Source organism: Diabrotica undecimpunctata, chromosome 7 (assembly GCF_040954645.1).
Source record: "Diabrotica undecimpunctata isolate CICGRU chromosome 7, icDiaUnde3, whole genome shotgun sequence".
NCBI lineage: Eukaryota > Metazoa > Arthropoda > Insecta > Coleoptera > Chrysomelidae > Diabrotica > Diabrotica undecimpunctata.
In genome coordinates this window covers 144,745,560-144,770,023 of record NC_092809.1, presented here as the reverse complement: position 1 = coordinate 144,770,023, position 24,464 = coordinate 144,745,560, and the positions used below count along the sequence as shown (strand labels likewise).

Genomic DNA, 24,464 nt, shown 5'->3' with positions numbered 1-24,464 from the left:
CTTTCCTATATCTTTCTTCTGTCTTCTGTAAAAATAAATTTAGAAGAAAAATAATAAAAAAAACAAACTAAATTGTTAGCAAAGACCTTGAAAGGTTTTTAATAATATCTGTTTATAATTGACATTAATAATAAATATCATGTTCAGATATTTGATTTCCGCAACAGCCACACGAGACAACGGGTCCGTACTGTCCATTAACCGTTTCCATTTCCTCGATTTGACCTTTTCCCAGGAACGGCTTCAACAAACTTTTGTGCATTGTCATAGATGTGGATACTACGTCATCTTTATCTGTATTTTGGGGCCGCTGAAATGCTTCCTGTGGGGTTGTATGAATGCCCTTGTTAGTGAAGTGTTCATGGAATGTCTGTTCAAACATATCTGGTGTTGATGCTCCTAATACAGGACCTAAAAATTAGCAATAAGGAGAAAAAGTAACGAAATTATTGTCATAGTTGCATAAATATTAAACAATTAGGTCTGTAAAAAACTGTACCTTGATCTATCTGGACAGATTCTAGTAATAAGAATATCTTTAAGACTTTTCTTAAAAAAAACATTAATATGATCATTATTTTCCCTGATTGGTAGAATAAAGAAATACGTGTCTCGTTCAGTACCTCCGCCGTCTAATTCTGTTGATCACGACAAAATAGATTTTGCTGTAATACTTTTTAAAATACTATTGTTCTTTTCTTGTGAGGTAATATGCACTTAATGAAATAAATTGTTTATTCAAGTTTAGCGATTATATACACCCGCGAAAGTACACGTATATAGTTACACTGCACTTTTTTATTGTCCGGAACAAAAGTATAAATCGCAAAACAAGTTTAAAAACTATTTATAAACACGGTAGTTTACGAGAACGGCAAAAACGATGTTTATTCGTTCAGGTACACGTATCGAATCTTTTAAAATACATACTTGAACTTGCTGCAAAATACAAAAATTTTCAGAAAGTACTAAAATAATGATCCAAATTTATTTTTAACGTTTAGGCGTATTGAACTTAGGTTTTTTAACCCTAGAATGCGCAGCGATGTATAATAGCATCACCCTGTATTTTCGCTTCCACGGTACCCTGTAATAAATTTTAAGCTTAGAAGACGACTTCATTTAATTATGTACTAACCGTCCATCTGGCAAACAGACATGATGTACATGAGGTTTATTGGCTCCGTGCGTGACTGACGCGACACCTACCGCCTTCATCTGACAGTTTTGGACCTACCAATTTTCAGGTTAAACATATGACATTAATGACATATGTTTAACATTGTTAAATACAGGCGAAATTGACAATTATTAATAATTAACTTTTTAATTATATTTTTTCAGTTTATGTACAAAATAAATGTAGTATTAAAAACTGGGTTTCTCAAAATTCATCATAATATATCTTTTTAACCACAAACTGAAAAAAAAATGGAAAAATCTAGTACTGGCAAATCAAGTTTTTCACGTGAAAGACCATATATTTAAAAACAGTAATAGTAAAACTTATGATACAAAAGCTAAAGTCATCAGGCACTCACTTAGCTTGAAGCCTTATAAAATATATCATTTAAGGTAAATTATTTAAATTTTTCCTATTTCAATTTCAAGTTATATGATATTTACTTCATATTAATAGCACGGATCCATCTTTTTCTTTTCTCTAATTTATATGTAATCTTTGGGAACCTATAAAAACTACACTTACTATTTTTGCTATTATTAGCACAATTAAATACGCAATATGTATTTGCACACATTTTTGATAAAATTTATGCGTAAAAACGTAGGTCCAATTTTGTCATATTTCGCCGCACCGCACGCTGGCATCGTTTCAAAGTACCCCTACCATGGTCACGCACGGAGCGAATTGATATAACTCTAATAAACGCTTGGCTTCTCTATCGACGATGTAATGAAGGCAAGCCAAATCTTTTAAAACTTGCACAATTTAGAGTTGACTTAGCATGTACACTATGTACTATTGGCTCACAAAAATCTGACTTGCAACAACAAATCGATCTCAAAGGAAAAAAACTACTGATGCTCACTTGCTACCTCAGGATGTCAGATTGGACAACCAAAATCATTTTCCCATTTGGAACAATACACGGCTACACTGCAAGAATCCTGTGTGTGGGAATCAAACTTTCGTAGTGTATGAAAAGTGTATTACAGCTTTGTACTTAAACGAAAACAACAACTGTTTCAAAATCTTTCACAAATCTTAGTTACTTTCGCCTTACTGCTTTATGCTGTGCCTCTTTGTGCGTAAAGCTGCGGCCACAACGGCGCACCGCACATCGCATAGTACAACGCACAGCACCATACCCCGCACCTAGCTTAGCCTTTGCTTTGCACATTAGTGGCCGTATTGACGCACCATGCACCGCACATTTATTTGGTAATGATAATGAAAATATACAGGTTCCCCCTGGAAGGCACAATAATGAAGCAAAATGGATACGAGAAAACTTTAACTTATTTCTGTAGTCATTAAAATATAATTTATTATACATTTTTATTGTTTTATTTACCTGTTGTTTCACATTCCTCTGCCACTTCTCTCCACAGTTTTGATAAAACCAAACTATTATGGTGGCTTTTGCTTTTTTGTTCCAAATTGGTTCACGAATAAACACACAATTAATAATTAATTTGTCTTTATCCATCCCTAGAATAATCAATGTGCGAAGTGCGAAGATCAGAAAATACTAAGCTCAATTTACGTAGGCGAGGCGTTGGTACCCAGCCATGTGCGAAGGAAGGAGCGGTGCGTCGTTGTGGCCACGCACATTTACGGCAAGGCTTGTATTTACTTTGCTTCAGCGAGGCTATTGTCAAGGCTAGGTGCGGTGCGATGTGCTGTGCGCCGTTGTGGACGCCACTTTATGATGCATATAAATGTGCTAATTAAATATCAAATTATAAACAAAGTTTTGGCGGTTGATTTTTTTTACTATTTTTCCATTACTTATAATCAGTTAATGTATTCTCCTATAATTTTTTCTTTGATAATACAAAAATATGCATTGTAGGGTTAATCAAAGAAATTCGTATTCTCCCTGGTTCCTATTTTTCATACACCTCGTCCTGAAGAACAAATTAAAACCCAGATAGTCTCAGATATTCTAATTTGCGCTCTTTGATCGTATGGTGAACTCGCTATTCCCCATTCTACGTACAAAATGAGAATCGTTAAATGGATAAGTGGAGTGGCATACAATTGATGCCAAATTAAGTGAGAATAGAATAGAATAGAAAAGTGATTAGGATATGTTTGTCAAGAGGATTGATATTGGTATGACTTAAGAGAGGAACGTATGGATAAACTTAATAGGGAAGCCAACAGCGCATAGGGATAAAGTCAAAGATATTCTTAATGAGCAATTAATCTCAACTGTCTTTGATTTACCTTTTTATAAAATTCTTATAGGAGCTTTCGGACTCTCTAGTTATCTTTTATTTCAGAGTGTCCGTTCACTCAGATGAATTTAACGTTAATATAATTTTTTCGCGATAATACACTAATTTTTTAATCTTGACTAAAGTATATATTCATATTATTCTGTTTACCTAATAAATGTTGATGATCCGAATGCCTAGGTCCAAGATTTAAATCTGTCGATAAAAAGTTTCCTCTTTGATCGAATCTTTCTAAAAGAGCTTCACGTTCATCTTCCAGATCTTGCATATTCATAAAAAACGGATTATGATGATCAGATTGGTCAAAGTCTTCGTTTAAATTGGTTAACCCCGGAAGAAAAAAGGGATGGGTTAGTTCTGTTGGAATGAAACTACTCTGAACGATGTCTTCATGGTCTGTTGGTGTATCTGAAAAATCGTATAAGGACACGTCAAAAGAACCTTTTATGTCGAAATGAAACTAAGTAAAACTACATTAAAAATAATATTGCAAAAACGTAAAAATCAATGAAAAGAAAAACAGTACATTGAAAAATGGAACATATGTCTTAAAAAACAATTTCGCCACTTGTTGATTTCTTTTCGCATCATTTTGTTTTTCAATTATCATACAACTCACTAGAAAATTATTAAATATTTGTGGAATAACTTGCAATCCAACACTACGATGTCCGGTTCATTTATGCAGCGTGTATGCAGCTCAGAACACAAAGAAAATTGTTTTGCGGATCGTCTTTTAAAAAATTCTGAAAGCAGGGGCTCCAACAAAATGTATAAAAACATCCAACGACTTTTGATTTTGGTTGAGGAATCGGACGTATATAAACTCATCGCTTTATAGCCCCTTATGAAATTATTAGACCCTCTGAGATATAGTTGACTGATCACCGGCATCATTTGGAGATAGGTAAAATAATCACCGCAGGCAAATAAACTCATCACCAGCATTCTTGCCCAAGGCGCTGGTTTCTAATGCGGAAGATTGCCTGTTACCTTCTCGTTTATGTAGTAATTTATTAAATTTAGAAATTATTTTAAGCACATTGCTTTAAAATAGGTATTTATATCGGGTTTCTTATGGTGTGGCCACACACCGTATTAGACGTATCTGCCAATCTAAACGGTTTTGAGATCTGAAAATTCAGTTGCATAGAAAGAAAAAGACAGTTAAGATTTTCACGTACAGGGTGTCTGCGCATCCGCTTATACGTATTTCGGCCTAATAGGCCTCATCAGAACGGCTTTCGCAGTTGCTCTGAACGTGAAAATAAATCTCTTCTGTCTTAGGAAGCAACTCTAACATGGCATCGTATAGACGCAAATAGCGACATCTGATAATAAAATCCGTAAACTAATTTTCGAAACCAAATTCAGAATTTCGCTTTAACTTGCGCCTGCTAAGAATTGCAAGCCAAAACAGACGTTGATAAAGATGTTATTAGAGACTCAGGAACAACAAAAATTATGAACAAAACACTCTATTATTCAGGCAACAATGATCCAAAACATTTCAATGGAGTAGGTGTAATAATAAACGATGAATTGAGTAACGCAGTTTCAAACTTTATACCACTCTCTGACAGAGCAATGCTGTTGCAAATAAGGAGTTCTCCTTTTAATGTGAATATTATTCAGGTCTATGCACCAACCGCAGATAAGCCAGATGACATACTAGAAGAATGGTATGAAGATCTACAAAAGCTCATGAAATTGACAAAGAAAGAAGATATTAACATCGTCCTAGGAGATTTTAATGCTAAAATAGGAAGAGGGAAATTCCAAAATATCGTAGGAGAATACGGACTAGGAGAACGAAATGAAAGAGGAGAGAGACTATTAGAGTTTTGCCAGCAACACAATATGATAGCAACAAACACTTGGTTTAAGTTACCTCAACGTAGGTTATACACCTGGACTTCCCCGCTACACACAAAAGAAAGAATAATAAGAAATCAAATAGATTATGTTTTAATCAACCAACGATTTCGTAACTCCATTACATGTACAAAAACATATCCTAGTGCTGATGCAAATTCCGACCACAACCCTGTAGTAGCTAATATTCGCACAAGAATTAAAGTTATAAAAAATGCAAAGCCGAAGAACAAACCTAATATGGAACTACTAAAAGATGTACAGATTAAAGATAAAACCACTGTAAAACTAAATGAAAAACTCTCAGAAATAGACCGAACCCAAATAAATATCCAAAATATAAATACAACTTGGCAACAAATAAAATCCATCCTCGTCAATTCTGCAAGGGAAGAAATTCCAAATACACGATTAATGGCAAAAAAAGACTGGATGACACCAGATATTCTAAAGATGATAGACGAAAGGAGGAAATACAAAAATAAGAACACAAGCGATTACAAACGATTAAATACAGAAATAAGAAGGAAACTAAAAGAATCAAAAGAGAAATGGCTCGAAGAAAAATGTAAAGAAATAGAAGAATTAGAACATAGACATGATTACTTTAATATGTACAAGAAGGTGAAAGAATTTTCATTCATCCACAAAAAACAACATTGCCCACTGGTAAATAACAACGGAGAGTTAATTCATAACACCAAAGATAAAATAGAAGAATGGGAAAAATTTATACAACAGCTGTTCCGAGATGAAAGAATAGACATTACAATAAATAATGTCACTGAAAGCCCACCAATTCTAAAAGTCGAAGTGGAATATGCCATTAAACAATTAAAGACCAATAAAAGCCCTGGACCTGATGAAGTTTATCCTGAAATACTTAAATTGATCGAAAGTAATAACATTGATTTGTTAGTAATTTTGTTTAATACAATCTACGATACTGGGGAAATACCAGAGGAATGGTTAGAATCTATTTTTATTCCCATTCCAAAACAAGCTAACTCCAGGCGATGCGCAGATTTTAGATTAATAAGTCTTATGAGCCAAATGCTTAAAATTCTATTAAAAATACTTCACAATAGGGTATACAAAAGGTGTGAAAAAGAAGTTGGATACGATCAATCTGGATTCAGAGCCGGAATGGGGACCAGAGAGGCCTTGTTTTCATTACAAGTACTGCTGCAGAAGTGTTACGACCAACAAAAGGATGTCTTTCTATGTTTTGTAGACTTTGAAAAGGCATTTGATCGCGTAAACCATAATAAAATGTTAAATTCCTTGCAGAGCATCAACTTGGATAGCAAAGATCTCCGATTAATTAAGAACTTATATTGGAGGCAGAGTGCCAAGATTAGGATCGACGATCATACATCTAGAAACATTAGTATAAATAAAGGAGTAAGGCAAGGATGCGTACTATCCCCTATGCTGTTCAATCTTTACTCGGAACTACTATTCAAGCAAGCCTTGGAAAACCTTTCCACAGGAATAAAAATTAATGGAGAACCAATATCTAGCATAAGATATGCAGATGACACTGTCCTACTGGCTGATACAGACACAAACTTACAGAGGGTTATAGACCACCTTAAGGATGCTTGTCGAGAGTTTGGAATGAAGATCAACGAAAAAAAAACAAAAGTAATGGTGATACAAAGAAAACAGAATATACCCTTACCTATAAAAATAAATGGGAATATTTTAGAACAGGTAAACCAATACAAATACCTTGGCTGTTGGATTAATTGCAAGCTGGACCCAGAACAAGAAATTAAAGCGAGAATAGCTCAAGCTAGGGATAGTTTCTTTAAGATGCGCGTTCTATTCTGCGATACACATATAAATATTAAATTGAGATTAAAACTTGTAAAATGTTTTATCTGGTCTGTTCTTCTCTACGGAGTCGAAACATGGACTTTAAAAATAAAGAGCCTGAATAGAATCGAGGCATTTGAAATGTGGGTGTACCGTAGAATTTTAAAAATTCCTTGGACAGCACGAAAAACAAATGAAGAAGTACTAGCTAGACTCAATTTAGAAAAAGAACTATTGAGAACAGTCAAAAGAAGAAAAACCAGTTATTTAGGGCATTTGTTGCGCAACGAGAAATACTACATCCCTCAGTTGATAATAAAAGGCAAAATAGAAGGAAAGCGAGGAATTGGAAGAAAAAAATTGTCCTGGTTACGTAATATCAGAAACTGGACAGGACTTGGATTTGAGGAACTCTTAAGAACAGCTGAAGATAGACAAACGTTTGCCACCATAACCGCTAACCTCCATTGATGGAGACGGCACTTGAAGAAGAAGAAGAGACATGGGAAAAATATCCCACTAGGAGATTATAAGAATCTGGTAGAGGAAATAGCAGAAACCATAGTAGAAAAAAAAAGACTAATCGTTGCTGGGGATCTGAATGCAAAGTCTATTTCATGGCGGGCGCCAAGGAATGACGAGAGGGGAGAAATGTGGAATGAGATTATCCAGACTCTAAATTTGGTGGTACTCAACAACGGTAAGGCGACCTTCGTCAGAGGAGAAAGTCAGACACATATTGACGTCACAATGGCAACGACGCCGATAAGTAGAAAGGTGGCAGAGTGGGACGTTCTGGATGGAGAAATATTCACTCATCACAAATACATTTTGCTTAAAATTAGAGGAAACGTAACAAAACCAAGGGAGGGAGGCAGGTCGAAATATCTTGACAAAAGAAGAGTTAAAGAGGAAATCCAAGGAATGGAAGGTGAGGCCCGAAACTTCGAAGAGGGATACGAGAAAATAAAAGATATAGCAGAAAGGTGCAGTCCGCGGGGAAGGAGAGCAAACAGTCGTCCCTATTGGTGGACGGAGAGGATTGAAAAAATAAGAAGAGGCTACATCGAGCTAAGAAGAAAAGTCACGAGGGACAGAGGGAGGCATCGAGTGATGGAAGAGGAGGTAGAAAGATTAAAAGCCATGAAGAAAGAGCTGGTGCGAGAAATAAATGGCGAAAAAAGGAGATGTTGGAAAGAACTTTGCGAAAATCTTGAAAATGATATCTGGGGAGACGCCTACCGAATAGTTGTCAAGAGTTTTAAAGGGACAGGAGGCTTCTTTAAGATCGAGGAAAGTCGAAGGAAAGAACTGGCTGAGGCTCTTTTCCCACAGAGGGAAGAAGTAAGATTTATACCACTCCAATTAGAGACACCGGTGACTGAATTCACAAGGGAAGAGGTGACGGAAGCTGGCAAAACGCTCAAAGCAGGAAAAGCGCCTGGACCGGATAGAGTGGTACCCGAGATAATAAAAACCATCATTGAGGATAAAGTGCAATGGGTACAGGATATTATGAACAACCTGCTAAGAAGACAAGAGTTCCCAGAAGACCTGAAAACGGCAAATCTCATACTTATCCCTAAACCAGGAAAGGAATTAGAGGAGCCCGGGGCGTACAGACCTATATGCCTGTTAAATACCTTAGGCAAAGTCTTTGAGATTCTTGTGAAGACAAGGCTAGAGAGGGAAATAATGGAGAGGGGTGGCATATCCGACCGGCAGTATGGGTTCAGGAAAGGGAAATCTGCGGTAGAGGCTATAAGCAGGATCAAGAGGGAGATATCCATATGTAGGAGCAGATGGATGGTGGCTTTCTTCCTTGATATAAGAAATGCTTTTAATAGCGCTAGCTGGGAAATTATCGTCAGACTACTGGGCGACTTGGGGATATCTTCCTATTTGCAGAATTTGGTTAGGAACTACTTCACAGATAGATGCATCAACATTGCGAGAGGTAACTCTATGAGAACCACGACAGGAGTGCCGCAAGGCTCCGTACTGGGGCCATTGCTTTGGAATGTTCTTTACAACGAGATTTTGGAGACCGACCTGGGCACCGGCGTACAGGCAATAGCATATGCGGATGATCTGGTGGTGCTGGTGGAACACGATGAAAACTGGTCAATCATGCAGAGAGGGAATCGAGCCCTCAACAAAGTGAAGACGTGGATGGGAAGCAGAGATCTCATGTTAGCGGCCGAGAAAACTGAAGCTATGATTCTCAAGGGTCCGAGGGCCAGAGACCATATAGTTTTTGTCCTGGAGGGAGAAAGGATCGTACCTGCCAAGAAAGTGAAGTACTTGGGAGTAGTCCTAGATACGAGGCGAACTTTTGGCGAGCACGTGAAATATGTCGTTAGCAAGGCAGAGGTGAGGACTGCGGCGCTGACAAGGATTATGCCCAATGTGGGGGGTCCGGGGACCGCCAAAAGGAGAATTCTAATGGAAGTGGTCCACTCTACTATACTTTACGCGGCACCGGTATGGCAACAAGTGCTTAACATCAAGAAATATAGACGAATGCTAGAGAACGCCCAAAGGAAAGCACTACTAAGGGTAGCACGTGCATACAGAACAACATCAACGGTGGCCATACAAGTGATCGCGGGTGTGTTACCCATCCACTTGATGGTGAAAGAAAGGGCAGAAACCTACGGGAAGGATGAGCAGGAGAAAATAATAGCCAGGAATAGGAGCATAACGGAATGGCAGGAAGAATGGACAAATGAGCATAGAGCGGCCTGGACGAGGGTATTAATTCCAAATATCGCAGACTGGATGAAGTGCGGGGACAGAGACACCAATTACTTTTTCACCCAGTTCCTAACAGGGCACGGCTCCTTCAGGGCCTATCTAGAAAGGATAGGGAAGGTTGCGGATGGAAATTGCACAGACTGTGGAGTGGCTGACACGGCCGAGCACTGTGTATTCGAGTGCAGAAGATTTGATGAGGACAGAAACGAATTGTACAGAAAGCTAGGTAGGGTAAGTACAAATACCATAATGCAGGTAGCAATGAGAGGAGAGACTGAGTACAAGGCAATATTGGAGGCAGTAACTCAAATTGTCAGAAAGAAGGAGATATTGGAGAGGAATCTACAGCAAAGGTAGGTAAGAGAGTGAGAGAGAGGGCGAAAGAGAGAGAGAGAGAGAGAGAGAGAGAGAGAGAGAGAGAGAGAGAGAGAGAGAGAGAGAGGATGGGCTATTCATGCGATGCACCGGTCTGAAGAGGACCTACCGCATGAGTAGCCTGTATAAAAGGGGGTGGACTTTAGTTGGCAGGCAGGGAGCTATGGGTGTATCTGTGAGCACGACTCCTCTGGGGGGACTGCGTGCGGATGGATCCTTCCACCCTGAATCCAACTCACGCCAGGTCATCCTTAACGGGGACACGGCCTGGTACGGTCTTTAGAAGATTTACCACCAAAAAAAAAAAAAAAAAAAAAAAGAGACATGGGGAATCTAAAAATTGCATTCCACAACATATCTCCTCAACTAAGCAAAATTCTTAGCGAATTGCGTACTCGTACAGAGTATATCGGAATAAAAAGAAAAATACAGTTAAGATTTGATTTCACGTACAGGGCGCCTGCGCATCCGCTTATACGTATTTCGGCCTAATAGGCCTCATCAGAACGGCTTTCGCAGTCGCTCTGAACGTGAAGAACCTAAGAGAGAAGAGATTTATTTTGTCTGTCTATGGCAACTCTTCTCCATGCTTTAACTCCGATGGATTTTAGATCATCCTCTTTGTTATCTTGATACCTAAGTTTTGGTCTTCCTTTGGCTCATCTTCCCACTGGTCCTCTTCGGTCGAAAATTTTTCTGATCGTTGCATCTTCATCTCGCCTAATTACATCCAGTCTACTTACTTACAGTCCTACCCACCGAAGGCGTGCTAATTTAATATATTTTACAACGTCAGGTTCCCCAAAACTTCTATATAACTCAAAGTTGTAGCGCCTACGCCACAAACCCTGTTCTTGGATTCCTCCATAAATTTTGGCAACTGCCAGCCGTAGTCCGTTTGAAGAGGTTTACTCTCCGGACACTGGAACTCACTTAAGCATGGGTGTATGTTACCTGAAGTAAAATCTAATTAAAATATTAAACATCATATAATATTATCAACAACATGTACAATCTTTGGTAACACATTACATTTTAAAGGGTTTTTACCCAAATATTTTGGTGGCTCAGGCATGGTAACCTGTATTTTAACCTGATGATGGAACAGTTGTTCCGAAAACGTTCGTGCTTGTAATGTTGCCCTTTTAAGGGTTTTTATAAAATAAAATATACCCACATACAAAGACTAACCTCTTTTGTTATACGTGGTATACAGCCAGCTACAGGAATTATTTTCCTTGTGGATTTTGTCAAATAAAGTAAGTAATACGTAATTGTGGGCTGTAAAACGGATTTAGAGGTACCCGGCGAATTTTAAATCGCTTCCACTGCAAAACTAAGCAAAATGACATGTGCTTCACCACAGTCAAAGAAATAAAACTTTATAGTATTGTGAGATGTTCTCATTTACCAATTACAGTTTATTTGTATTGCAATGGAGTAAGATACTCTTATTATGTATGCAAAACACTTATTGAGTGACAATATTATGTGAACTTTTTCTTATCCTATGTTTTTCTTCTTTTTTGATAGTTTTTTTTAATCTTGCCGATTGCGGATAAGGTACGTTTAATATGTATTTTTCTAGAATGAATCTCGAAAGACCTACGATTTTAACGGTACAAAAAGGACACTATAAAAATTTCTTATTCATTATGACACGAATTAAAATGGTTTTTAAACGAGTAGATAAACTGGACAGCTCTAGAATATATTTTAAGCTGGACTGATTATTTTAACGAACAGAAATATTACTTACCCTTAACGTCTCTTTTAGTCCTCTTATTTATAAAATTAATATTTTTAACATCCAGTGCGTTGTTCTCTCTTAAATCGTTCAACTTTTCTTTCACATCTCCTACGAAATCACGGATATTTTCTACTCCTAAAGTTTTCTTGAGATCCTCAACACCATTTTTAAGGTTTTTCAAAAACTTATCTCTGTTTTTTTCGTCGTCAATCTTGTCTAAAATATTCTGAAGGTTTTTCTCTCTATTATTTCTGGAAGTCAACTTGTGCATCATATGAATATTGTCCAGCTTATTTCGTAATTTTTGGATTTGGTCTCTTCTTTCTTTTTCTCCATTATTAGACACATTTTGGATGGACTTCCTAGAGTTAGCATTGTTTAAAACATCTTCAATTTTGTCTAGAACTTGTTGAACATATTCAGTTTTTTCTTTTGGAACTTTTTTTGTACTTTTGTTTTCGACATTATTAAAAGAATTAATTGTATTTTCTACATTTTCTTTCAAGTCTTCCATATATTTATTATTTTGGAAATTAAAATTATTTCTCACAGTCATATCTTTCTTTTGATTGCTTCCTATACTTTCTAAATTTTTAAACGTTTGTTGAAAATTGTTGTTCACAAATTTCTGAATATTTTCTTGGTATTCTTGGATTGGTAAGTTGCTATGTCCTGGAAATAGTTCTTTAATGCTTTTTATTGGGTTTTTGTTTTGAATATTGTCTGTAGCTGCATTATGTCTAAAAACATCTTCGTTTTTATTATGAGCATACTCTTCAAAATTCTTCATAACATTTTTAACCTTATCATTTACTTTATTTTGAATATTGCCCAGTTCGTATCCCTTATTGTTTTGGATGTTATACTTGGGAAAAATATGTTTGTTTTGAATAATCTTTTCTATGTTAGTTTTCTTGTTAAAACTATCTTGAATGTTCTTTAAGTTGTGATTCCCCGCAAGATTCCCGATGTTTTTCCAAAACTGTTCAAGATAATTGTTTTGTGTGTTGGTCCTTGGATCAATTGCCTCTGGAGTTATAGCTGGATTGGAAACTCCAGCAGCATCTAGGAGATGTCCCATTTTGACAAACTCTGGTATCTCTGAAAATAATTTAATAAAATTAAGAATGTAGCTGGTACAAGACATCGAAACGAAAGCAATAAAAATTCCGCCAGAATGACATGGGTCAAAAACCGAGAGAACAAAACAGAGAAGAATACGAAAGCGTTACAAACAAAGCTAACGCAATAAATAAAAAGAAAAAAATGTCTGGTTAAATGAGAAGCTAGATGTTATTGAAAAACGAAAACAAGTGGACTGAAGAACCAAAAAGGAAAAACCGAATTTGAGGATAAGCAGATCAACAGAATATGGAAAGAATATTATGACCATAAGTTATACACGAGAGATGAAATATACTCTGACGCAGAACGATAAAAGGTACAGCATAACGATGAAACAGGAAGTCCCACAAAAAAAGAAGTAGGAAAATAAATTAAAAATCTCCGAAACGGAAAAACAGCGGGAGAAGATGAAGTAGCAGCGAAATTAATAAAATATATTACCAGCCGAATGGAACGAAGGAAATATAGGGCCAATTATCTCATCTCAGAATAGGAATCTCAAATTGCCCTGGACTTAGCTATAATTTTTAGAGACTGTTTGAGTTTTGATAAAGATAATGAAGAATGTAGCAGTAAAGAATTATTCTGAACTTACGTTGTGTCTGTCCTACGATTGGATTATCATCTTCGTCACCAAACCTTGAGTTTAAACTAACTTTCTCGTCAGATGTAACTGGAATGGGACTAACCGTATGCATGAGAATTTCCGGGGCTTGTCTGGCAGTTAATATAGCTTTTTTAGCATGGTTTGTTATTTCTCCTACGTGGTGAATGGCTTCTTGACCTGATCTAACTGCATTGCGAATCACATGTCCTACCTACAATAATACAACGAACAAAATAGAGTCACCGTTAATGCAATGGTTTATTACGACTTAACGGTGGGACTTTCAAGAAAATTAAATATACTCTCAGCGGGGCTCGACTTGAAAGTTTCAACATAAGTTTTTAGTGCAGCTTTGTGCATAGAGTTGGAATGTTTTAAATCTGATTGGCTCGCTGACATATATATTAAACTACAGTGCACGAATCCCTCTCCCTCTCTTCAGTCTTTATCCCCTATGGGGAGTATAGTGGTTGTAGTGATATCGTGCATGGTCCGTCTCAATAGAGTTCTGTCTCTGGCCATTTCTATTACATCGTGCATAGGTCTTTTGCAACTTCCTATGGTCGGGTCAATACATCTTGTTGGAGATTTTCCTCGTGGTCTTCGGTCTTTTATTACTTACAGGTTGGTTGGTTTCTATCTTTAATTTGTTAATATATTTTACCACGAAAGGACCCAAATTGTAAAATATTGTTTTCCTTGAATGATGAGTCAATCCATATTGTCTATGTCTGACGTGATAATATGTCCAAAATGTTTTAATTGTTGCAATTGCCTTGTGCCAAAAGTCTCTTATTCATCTTTAGTTCTCTTAGAATTATTTGTTCTATGTTCGGTCCATGGAATTCGCAATATTCTTCTTCAGTAAAACATTTTAGTGGCATATATAGGTCTCCTTTCTTATTGCCTTAGTGTTCAAGAATTGCATCCATATGTCAATATTGGAAATATTGGAAGCAGTCGACCAATCTAGTTTTTAAGAGTTTTGAAATATTGGGGTCTTTCCATATTTTGGTCATCTTCCCATCTAGGCATCTATAAATCTTACAAATAAATTCTTCAGTTTTCACCTCAATGATAATTGGACAAAGTTTTAGGAATATTAAATTTTGTCATGCATTTAGTTTTGAGATCTTTTAGATGGCATTTCCAAGTAAGTTTAGTGTCGAATGTGAGTCCTAAAATTTATATACTCTTTACTACAGGTTGGTAAGTATCATTTATACTTATTTTCGGATTTATAAAACATGCTGTGAGAAAACTTTTCTAACTTTTGTTGTGTATTATGTATACAGGGTGAGTCATGAGGAACTTTACATACTTCTACCATATGTAGAGTCCCTCAGGGAGCATATCATGTGACCACTAATAAATGTCAACTCCTCTTCTTTATTAATTAACAGGGTGATTTGTGTAATTGACCATTTATTTCATTTTACTGTAGTGTTTATACGGCTCATTTGATTTTTTTAATTTTTGCATGATACAGTACACTACTATCAAGCATTCGACTGGTATTAGCTAAACTAAAAAATTCCAGGACTGGCTTTGAAAAAATTAATTTAGGGATTCGTATTAAATATTACACCCTGTATAAATTTTTTTTAAAATGCAATAAGTGATTTTCAAACTACATAAATACCCAATGAAAACGACATATGCGACAATGTTGTCGCACTTTTATTAAATTTTTAGTGAACGATCAAATCTTACCAAAAATAGAACAACCATAATGAAGTATCAAATTATAAGGTATTCATTTAAACAAATGTTATAAATTTCAAACATTTTAATTAAAATGAGTTCCTACAACATAATCTAATACGTAGAAAATTAACATCTTTACTGTCACTTTGTATTATCTCTACGATAGAATCAATTGTTTTTCAATTTTAAATTTTTACTCATAGATCGTATTGGGGCATTATTTTGGATAAATAATAAATTAAATTGATTAAAAAGTCAAACCTCTTGTATGTGTTAGTTTTTGTTGATTGTAAATGATTAAAATTTTATGTCAAATAATAATACATTGCATCAACTGTACTAAATAAAAATAAATCTAATAAAGTTTAAAATGAAGGTTGGCGTTGACCGTGTGACGTTTTTTGATATTTTATACCCATTGTTATTATTGTCATTATCAATTGTTATTTATGTGTACAAGAATACATATTTCTTCTGTCATATCTACGTTAAGTACATTGTGTTAGTTTTGGTAGAGCTTTTGTTACTTTCGTTCAAAATGCTCCATCAGTTTTCGACCACAGAATATGCAGATATAATATTTGTTTATGGATTCTGTAATGGGAATGGTAGGGCTGCTAGTAGAGAATATCGCAGGAGATTTCCTAATCGTCGAACTCCCAGTCATCCAACATTTGTGTCAGTTTTTAATTATTTGCGAGAAAATGGCACTTTTCCTAGTGGAACAACAGAGCGACATGTAGATGAAGCGCAGGAAGATGACATTATGGACGCCGTTACTATGAATCCTACAATAAGCACTAGACAAGTAAGTCGAGAACTCAATGTTACTCAATCAAAAGTAAGTAGAGTCTTACAAAAAAATAATCTATACCCATATCACATTCAAATGGTTCAGCGACTACATGCTGGAGATGAGATCGATAGGTTGGAATTTTGTAGATGGATTAACAATAATCGACCAACGCTATACAGGACACTATTTACAGACGAAGCCCAATTTACCAGAGATGGGATAAATAATTCACGAAATTCACATGTGTGGGCAGAAGAAAATCCCCATGCTATTCGAGAACGTCGTTCTCAGTTAAGGTTTTCGGTTAACGTGTGGATTGGTGTCATAAATAACCAATTAGTAGGTCCTCACTTTTTTGATGGTCCTTTAACAGGGCAGGTCTATTTGAACTTTCTACAAAATATTTTGCCGAATTTGCTGGCCAACGCGAACGTTGCTATCCGAGGGATGTATTTTCGGCATGATGGGGCACCCCCACACTTTTTACTGGCAGTGAGACAACATCTCAATAATGTTTATGGCAACAGGTGGATAGGACGTGCAGGTCCTATTTCGTGGCCTTCAAGATCCCCTGATTTCAATCCCGTTGATTACCATATTTGGGGACGATTGAAGCAACTAGATTAAGCAGTGAATATTAATAACCGACAACAATTAATTGATAGAATTATACATTGTTGTAATACTATTAGAAACGATCCCCAGAGTATCCGTAATTCAATACGTCAATTAACAATTCGGCAACAAAAATGTGTACAGGCTGCAGGGTTCCATTTCGAAAATCTATTTTGAATAATTTTATTTTGTTACCATTATTGTATCTTTTCCAGTTCTAATTTATGGGTTTATCATAACTATGTACATAATTTTAGTTTTTTTTAAATTGTTCTTCGTTATTGTTAGTAGTTACTGTTTTTTGTTGTGCAGTGACTCAGTTTATCATTTCAATTAAAATGTTTGAAATTTATAACATTTGTTTAAAATTTCATTATGGTTGTTCTATTTTTGGTAAGATTTGATCGTTCACTAAAAATTTAATAAAAGTGTGCGACAACGTTGTCGCATATGTCGTTTTCATTGGCTATTTATGTAGTTTGAAAATCACTTATTGCATTTTAAAAAAAATATATACAGGGTGTAATATTTAATACGAATTCCTAAATTAATTTTTCCAAAGCCAGTCCTGGAATTTTTTAGTTTAGCTAATACCAGTCGAATGCTTGATAGTAGTGTACTGTATCATGCAAAAATTAAAAAAATCAAATGAGCCGTATAAACACTACAGTACAATGAAATAAATGGTAAATTACACAAATCACCCTATTAATTAATAAAGAAGAGGAGTTGACATTTTTTAGTGGCCACATGATATGCTCCCTGAGGGACTCTACATATGGTAGAAGTATGTAAAGTTCCTCATGACTCACCTGTATTTATTGTTTTTTTACGCAAATTTTATCTCAAGATATTAAAAATTTATTTAATGAGAATGACTGGCTGCTTTGGATGAATATGGCTATCATTTGTTTTTTCCAAATTTGGCTAGAAGGAGTGTTAGTATTTATGGATGGTATGGTGTTTTTGTTTTTTAAAAGTATTTTTTGTTATGGTTTATTATTAACTTATGTTTTATATTAAATTGAATTAAAAATAATTGATTCATTTTGTATAATTACAATTTACACAAAACCACTGTCTATTATTAAGTACATTTATTGGTAAGGTAGAAAATTATATTACTTACATTTTGAAAAGTATTCTGTACCAACTCCTGTGGCCAGTCCTGTCCTCCGTCGCTCTCGTCGCCAAATCTGGAAGATATATCAGGATAAGCACTTTCTAATATTGTATCACCCTTGTTTGGATTATCAACAATATTGTACCCGGAAGGCACTATAAAATTTTGATTCGGTATTTTTATGGTAGCAAGAGCAACGTCTTTAGCAGAGCCAACAATGTTGCGAATGTGATATATAGGAGTGTCTTTGTGATCGAGAAGCGTTTTGGCAAACGTGCCAAGGTTTTCCAATACTTTCGGTACGTCTACTCTTAGTTTGGGATCCGTTAAGAGGCTAAAAAGCAGGAGTAGAAAACAAATCAGTGTTAACAGTATTTCTCTACCAAATTTTAAGTAATAAAATAGTAAGAAAACGTTTTAATTTATTTGTTTTTCCAATATTTGATTAGCGTAAAGCGTTGAAAATAATAGTTGTTAAATTGTGTTCGTTAAAAACCTTCAGAGTATCTAGAGTCTTTGCCAATTGCCAATAAAGTGTGAAAATATAAACTATAATTAACGGGTCTCTGGTTTTCAGTAGTTATATATGTATTTAGATGCAACTGTAGTCCTATCAGCTGAGAGAGAAGTTCATGGAACTTCTGAAGGTGAACTTATAAGTATAATAAGTTCTTTAAAAAATAATAAGGCAACTGGTATTGATATAATAACAGCTGAACTATTAAAAAATGGAGGACTAGATCTATGAAAACAAATTGATGACAAAACAAACATGATTTTATTACCCAAATATGGGATTATGAAACAATCCCGGAAGAATGGAAATTGGGCCTTATGCAACCAAACATATCATACAAAGTGTTTTCTTCACTTCTGTATAGCGGATGCATTCTGTATATACAATTCTGCATATGCAAATGACGTCATAATACTTAGTCGTAATGAGACAGCATTAAAGGAGACTTTCGAAGATTTTGAGAAAGCGACGCTAGATGTAATGATGTAAGTGGTACAGAAATAAAAAACAGAATAAGCAAAGGGGACAGGGAAACCTTGACCCTTACCAGAAGAGTAATCAATAAAATACAAGTGGCACAGAGAGCGATGTAGAGGTCAATGCTGAATATATTCCTCAGAGACAGAGTATCAAATTCAATAATTAGGAGAAAAACTGGTGTTACTGACGCAGTTCAAAGGATTACAACATTGAAATGGAACTGGGCGGGGCATGTTGCCAGATTAAAAGATGGAAGGTGGGCGAAGAAAATTTCTGGAATGGAGACCTAGACACGATGCTTATCGTAATCGAGGACGTCCTCCAACATGGTAATCAGATGACATCAAGCGCATTCAGCACAACTGGATTCAGGGTGCTCAAGATAGAATGCGTTGAAATTATTTACGGGAGGCCGATGTCCAGCAGTGAACTCAAAATGGCTGATGATGATGATGATGAGGGCAGCTATGGGGCAAAATGGGAGCTACAGAATCCGCATGAACTTTGAGCTCGTTAAACACGCCAATATAGTAAAGCTTGTTAAATAGAATTTGTTGGCTTGGATATTTGATCCGAATAAACAATGAAAGAAATACAAAAAATATCATCGAATGATGGCTGACCGAAAATAGACTACGAGGCCGCCCCAGAAAACGTTGATTAGATAGTCGAGAATGATCTACGGATTATGGGAGTTCCGATTTGGAGAAGAGACGCCAATGACAGAAAACGTTAGTTTGTGTTGCAATTGCTGAATGGACCAAAATAACCAGAGGGTTATAGCGCTAAAAGAAGACGTACCGTGTGATAAGCTCTTCATCACTCTGAATATTTTCCAAAAGAAATTAGATTATATAAAAATAAAACATAACTGACTTTACATACAACCAATTTTTAGTTAAAATCACTCGCCAATTTACCTCTTATTTTGACTTTGTACACCTAGTACTTTGTATCAAAGCTACATCAAACCTTTTTCTAGCAACAGTAAGTTCTACAGAAGCTGCCTTATTATGCTGGAGGTTTGCTATCTTACAGGACTCTGATTGGAGCCGTCGAAGACTCTGATGATCTTGAAGGATACCTTTTCAAGTCTGTAATACGCCTTGAAATTATCAGCCTTCAATGCTTTGTAGAAGACATCGTTGATTGTGTATACGAGGATTTGCACGTCCTCTCTGATCTTCCGGTTCTTTAAAAACCAGTCTTCCATCTTAAGGTCTTTATTTTGTCTCTCTAGAGGAGTTGTGATTATTGCTTTCTCAGCCTCTTTCTCATAGATAAGGGTGAGGACCATGGGGCGTTAGCCATGTTGTTGGGATCGATTACATTAAGATCTGCTCCCTCCCACAGACCCCCATAGTCCTCACCCCCTAAGTAGTCCATTTTTTTGGTGTATTCCTTAGCACAGTTTACTTATAGGGTCTTTCCGCTAAACGATATTTTATGTTACTGCAGAAGTTGATTGTGACTTTCAGTAGGAGCCTCAACCACTGCTCGTTCCAGTTTGTTGATGATCAGGTCTGCTTGAGCCTGATCTAGTTGAGTATCAGTATGGTGTCTGTGTGCGACCACTATCCTGAATACTTTTGTGACATGGATATATGACTCAGTCTGCTCATTAGAGTTTTTTGGTCTTTCAGCAATCTTTTTTTGAAGGGGAACGGGAGGGGGGTAATGGTATTTTTACCCTCGGGTTTTGCCGGCACTCTTGCTTTGGTTTTATGGGTATTTACTGTAGTCCATGTCCCAGCAGCCATTTTTGACTCTTTTTTTGCTATTTTGTGCAGAGTCTGTTTCTCTGGAAACACCTTCTGGGTGAGTATTTGGGACAGATACCGAATTCACAACTGCGTGGCCTCTCTGACTGTTCCCGTTGTTGTGGATTGTGTTTTTGATATTGTTCTCCATATTGTTTTCTACGAGTTGGGACGAAATACTGTCAGGCACGGCATTGCGCCCCTACCGTGCTAATGCTATAAGCCCCCAGAGTTTGCCAGCTCTCTGAGATATCGTTTAAGATAACACTTTCTTCTCTGTGTCATGTATCTCCTGGTCACGATAGTCTTACACCTCTGGATTAGGGAGCGCGGTAGTTGCATAACAATGAATATTACTTTATAGCGAGTCAGTTATGATTTGCAAATTGACTGTGATCAGTGATTGTGTGTGTCTGTGTGACTGTGTGCTTTTTTGTACCATGTTCAATTGACAAATCTACAGCAATAACATAGCTGCCGTCCCATGCCATGTTCCCAGTTGATCCACGTGTTTTTATTTGGGTGTACCTTATTTACACCTGTCCTATTTTTACATATGACGTCCCCTACCAGTCATTCATATCCCAGTATACCGTATACGAGTCATATCAATGATGTAAAAACGAAACAACTTAAAAAAAAGAATTACGTAGAGAGAAGCAAAGATTATGGCACAAGATAGACAGATCTTGAATTAAAATGACAGCGCATTTTATCCCTACACCCTATGGATAAAAGGGAATTTAATATATGTATTATATATAAATATATTAAAGATCCATGTTTTGTATATATATTAAAGATCTATCTATGAAAGTTTTTCTTAAAAGTAACTGAAAAATTTCATGAAACACGAAAGTGTTTCATGTTTGATTTTGTATTCTATATTATACGTTTTAAGAGGCCGAAATGAAGTTTTAACGCTGTATTGTTTACCAATTCTAATGTAGAGACTGACAAATCATGCTCCTACGCCATAATGTATGTCCTAAAAGTTTGGCATAAAATTCATTGGCTTATATTATATTAACAAAAACAAAGTAATATCAAGTTCCCTTTGGAAACAAAAGTATGTTTATTTTCAGTTAGAGTTATTTATTCTGAAGTTGTCGCTTTAAGATGTATAAATTAGAAATAAGAAAAGTACCTACAAGTCGGTTGGGCGGGTATTCAAAGCGGAAATCTTCCAAAATGTATACTTGTATTTCGCGAATATAAGCAAACATAAAGCGAAATTTCCAAATAAAATTCCAAGATTTAAAAGCTTTAGATATCTGTATTACTTTTTTACGTTGGTTTTAAGATGATTTTTCCGTTTTCAGTTAGGGCTAGTTTCCGTAGGAAAGAAATTATAAATCAATTATATAAAACAATTCTCTAGAAGTCGACTTAATTCTGATTTATATCGTAAAAAAATATAAAACATTATTATAAGATTAAACTTACGTTTCTACAGGAACATTTCGTTTACGTCTAACATTGCTGCTATTACTATGAGTGTTGTTGATACTGCTTACATTCAATCTCTTTTGTATATTTTCCATTATAATATTTCCCAAATAACCTAACAACAAAACATCGTCGTTACCTGCGCCAAGTTTTTGCACATTTTTTAACATTTGCTTCCCTTCGTTTAAAAAAATATTCAAATATTCGTCAGCTGTTAAGTTTTGAGCTACGTTTCGTGTTCTTCTGTGGTAGTCGTAATTGTTGGGTACTGTTATAATATGGCCTAGTCTTGGGTTGTTTTCGGTGTAGGAATCTTGGGGTAAAGATGACCTGAAATTAAAAAAGTTATTATAGAGGAACTATATATTTACAGAAGCTGATGATACCGCGTTACTAAGGACTACTAAAACGGCATCAGACCACCTAGTGATGTAATGTTAGAAACACTTCTATTCTGTATATATCGATAATGACCCACAGTTTAAAATGACAATTTTATTTACTTCTTTGATTTGTTTTAAATAACTTACCAATTATCGTCTAATTCAGACGGTGCTCCTTCAGACAGACGATCCTCTTCATGATAAGTTTCTCTCAGTTTGTCATCAGAGCCAGACTCTTTCCTAGTAGCTTCTCTAAGTTTTTCTATTTCATCAGCAATTAGCTGAGAATAACGATCCAAATTGTTGACAGGATTTAAGGCATTATATACAGCAGGTGCTTCGTTGATCACATCTTTGGCACCTTGGTCTACTCTTTGAAGCTCTGATTTGAATAAATTTTCTTGATTGGGAACCTGCGATGCTGGGGGGTTAATATCATCGTTTTGCTCTATTTTAGATTGTTCCGGTGGATGAGGGTTTGAAGTATCTTCTTTTGGTAACAGTTGCACTGTGGCTGAAGGGGGTAATGGTCCCAAATTCTTTTCAGTCTCAGGATTATCCGTTGGTAAAGATCCAGCAGGTTGTAAGTTTTGTGTGTCTACTTTGTCACTATTTTGTTTCTCATCATATATTGGATAAACTGTAGGAAGTACATCTTGTTGATCAGGAAGAGTGTTAGAATTAACCGTTGGAGTTATATTAGTCTCTTCACCTTTATCATGTACTTTATCGTTTGATCTATATTCTTTTGGGTATTCTGGATGTGGTGAAGGTGCTTTTCCTGGTAGCGGTTGGGTAAATGGTGCTAAAAATATGTCAGCTATATCTTCTAGCTTCCGTTTTTCCATACTGATTAAACTTTTCAACCCATCTTCTTTAATATCAAGCAATTCTTCCTTATAATTTAATTTGTTTGGGTACTTAACGTCCTTATACGGTACAAAATGAGGATGGATGAATTTGTGGGTTATATCGTCCAATTTTTGCTTTTCTAAATCCAGCAGACGTTTAACTATATCTTCTATCAGTGAGTTGTAATGGTGAGCTTCAGAATATGAATAAGTAGTACTTTCAGCAGTTGCTGGATCTGGGTAGTATTGCGAGTAATCACTAGAGGGCTTATCGGTCTAAAAAAGATAATCAAATTTACAATGTTTCTTATTAAAAATATATTTTAACGTCACCTTGTACTGTTTGTAGCTATTCTGATAGTCATAATTACTTGTTGGTAGCTTTTCAGGTAGTGGTTTTGAATATTGTTGGGAATAATCTTCAGTGGGCTATAAAACAAAAATAAACTTAGTATTTGTCAAAAAAAAAAGAAAAAATTAAGGTACCTTATAATTCTTGTAGCTATCTTGGTAGTCAGAATATACTTTAGGCGGTTTTTCAGGCAGTGGCTTCGGTGTGAATGGATCCGCAAACTTGTAAGCAACACGATCAAGTTTTTCTAAAATCAATTTAAGGAAATCTTCTTCTTGTTCAATTAAATGAATTACTTTTTGTCGGTTTTCTGCTTTTAGCGGATTAAAAAATCTCGGATTTTGGTATGGCACTGCTGGTTCGTCGGGGTTTAAAGGTGTAAAAGGAAGAAGATGGATAGTTCCAACCTATAAAACAAAGTTTTTTAAATCTGCATAATCTAATTAAGCGTTGGCCTTCTTTATTTGATCAATTAAATATTTTAGGTTGAAGATATGATCGGAAAATTACGTAAGGCTCTGATAAGAAATGCGTTTATTTTGTTTTTACAAAATATGATACAAATTAACCACAAGATGTTTAGCGAAGTAGAAGATATATAAGCTTTTAGATTTAGCTGTTCTCTGAAAAGGTTTTCTATATCAACAATTTTCACGTAAAGCTGTTTACTTGTTTTGTACTCTGGTGATAATTTC

General features: G+C 35.8%; 1 protein-coding gene across 3 annotated transcripts in view; it reads right to left on the bottom strand.

Moving 5' to 3' along the window:
* Window positions 1–68: 68 nt before the first annotated feature.
* LOC140445977 (uncharacterized) overlaps window positions 69–24,464 on the bottom strand; it is a 34,858-nt gene continuing 10,462 nt past the window's right edge. For 2 of the 3 annotated variants that reach the window (XM_072538449.1, XM_072538450.1), the window contains exons 5-13: window positions 23,904–24,176; window positions 23,751–23,846; window positions 22,714–23,693; window positions 22,181–22,513; window positions 17,984–18,311; window positions 13,725–13,947; window positions 12,014–13,105; window positions 3,577–3,834; window positions 69–411 (exon numbers count right to left, since the gene is read on the bottom strand). In XM_072538449.1, coding sequence (XP_072394550.1) covers window positions 125–411; window positions 3,577–3,834; window positions 12,014–13,105; window positions 13,725–13,947; window positions 17,984–18,311; window positions 22,181–22,513; window positions 22,714–23,693; window positions 23,751–23,846; window positions 23,904–24,176 — 3,870 coding nt within the window. In that variant the 3' untranslated portion in view covers window positions 69–124. The remainder of the gene's footprint in view (window positions 412–3,576; window positions 3,835–12,013; window positions 13,106–13,724; window positions 13,948–17,983; window positions 18,312–22,180; window positions 22,514–22,713; window positions 23,694–23,750; window positions 23,847–23,903; window positions 24,177–24,464) is intronic. The other variant, XM_072538451.1, reaches the window with a different exon arrangement.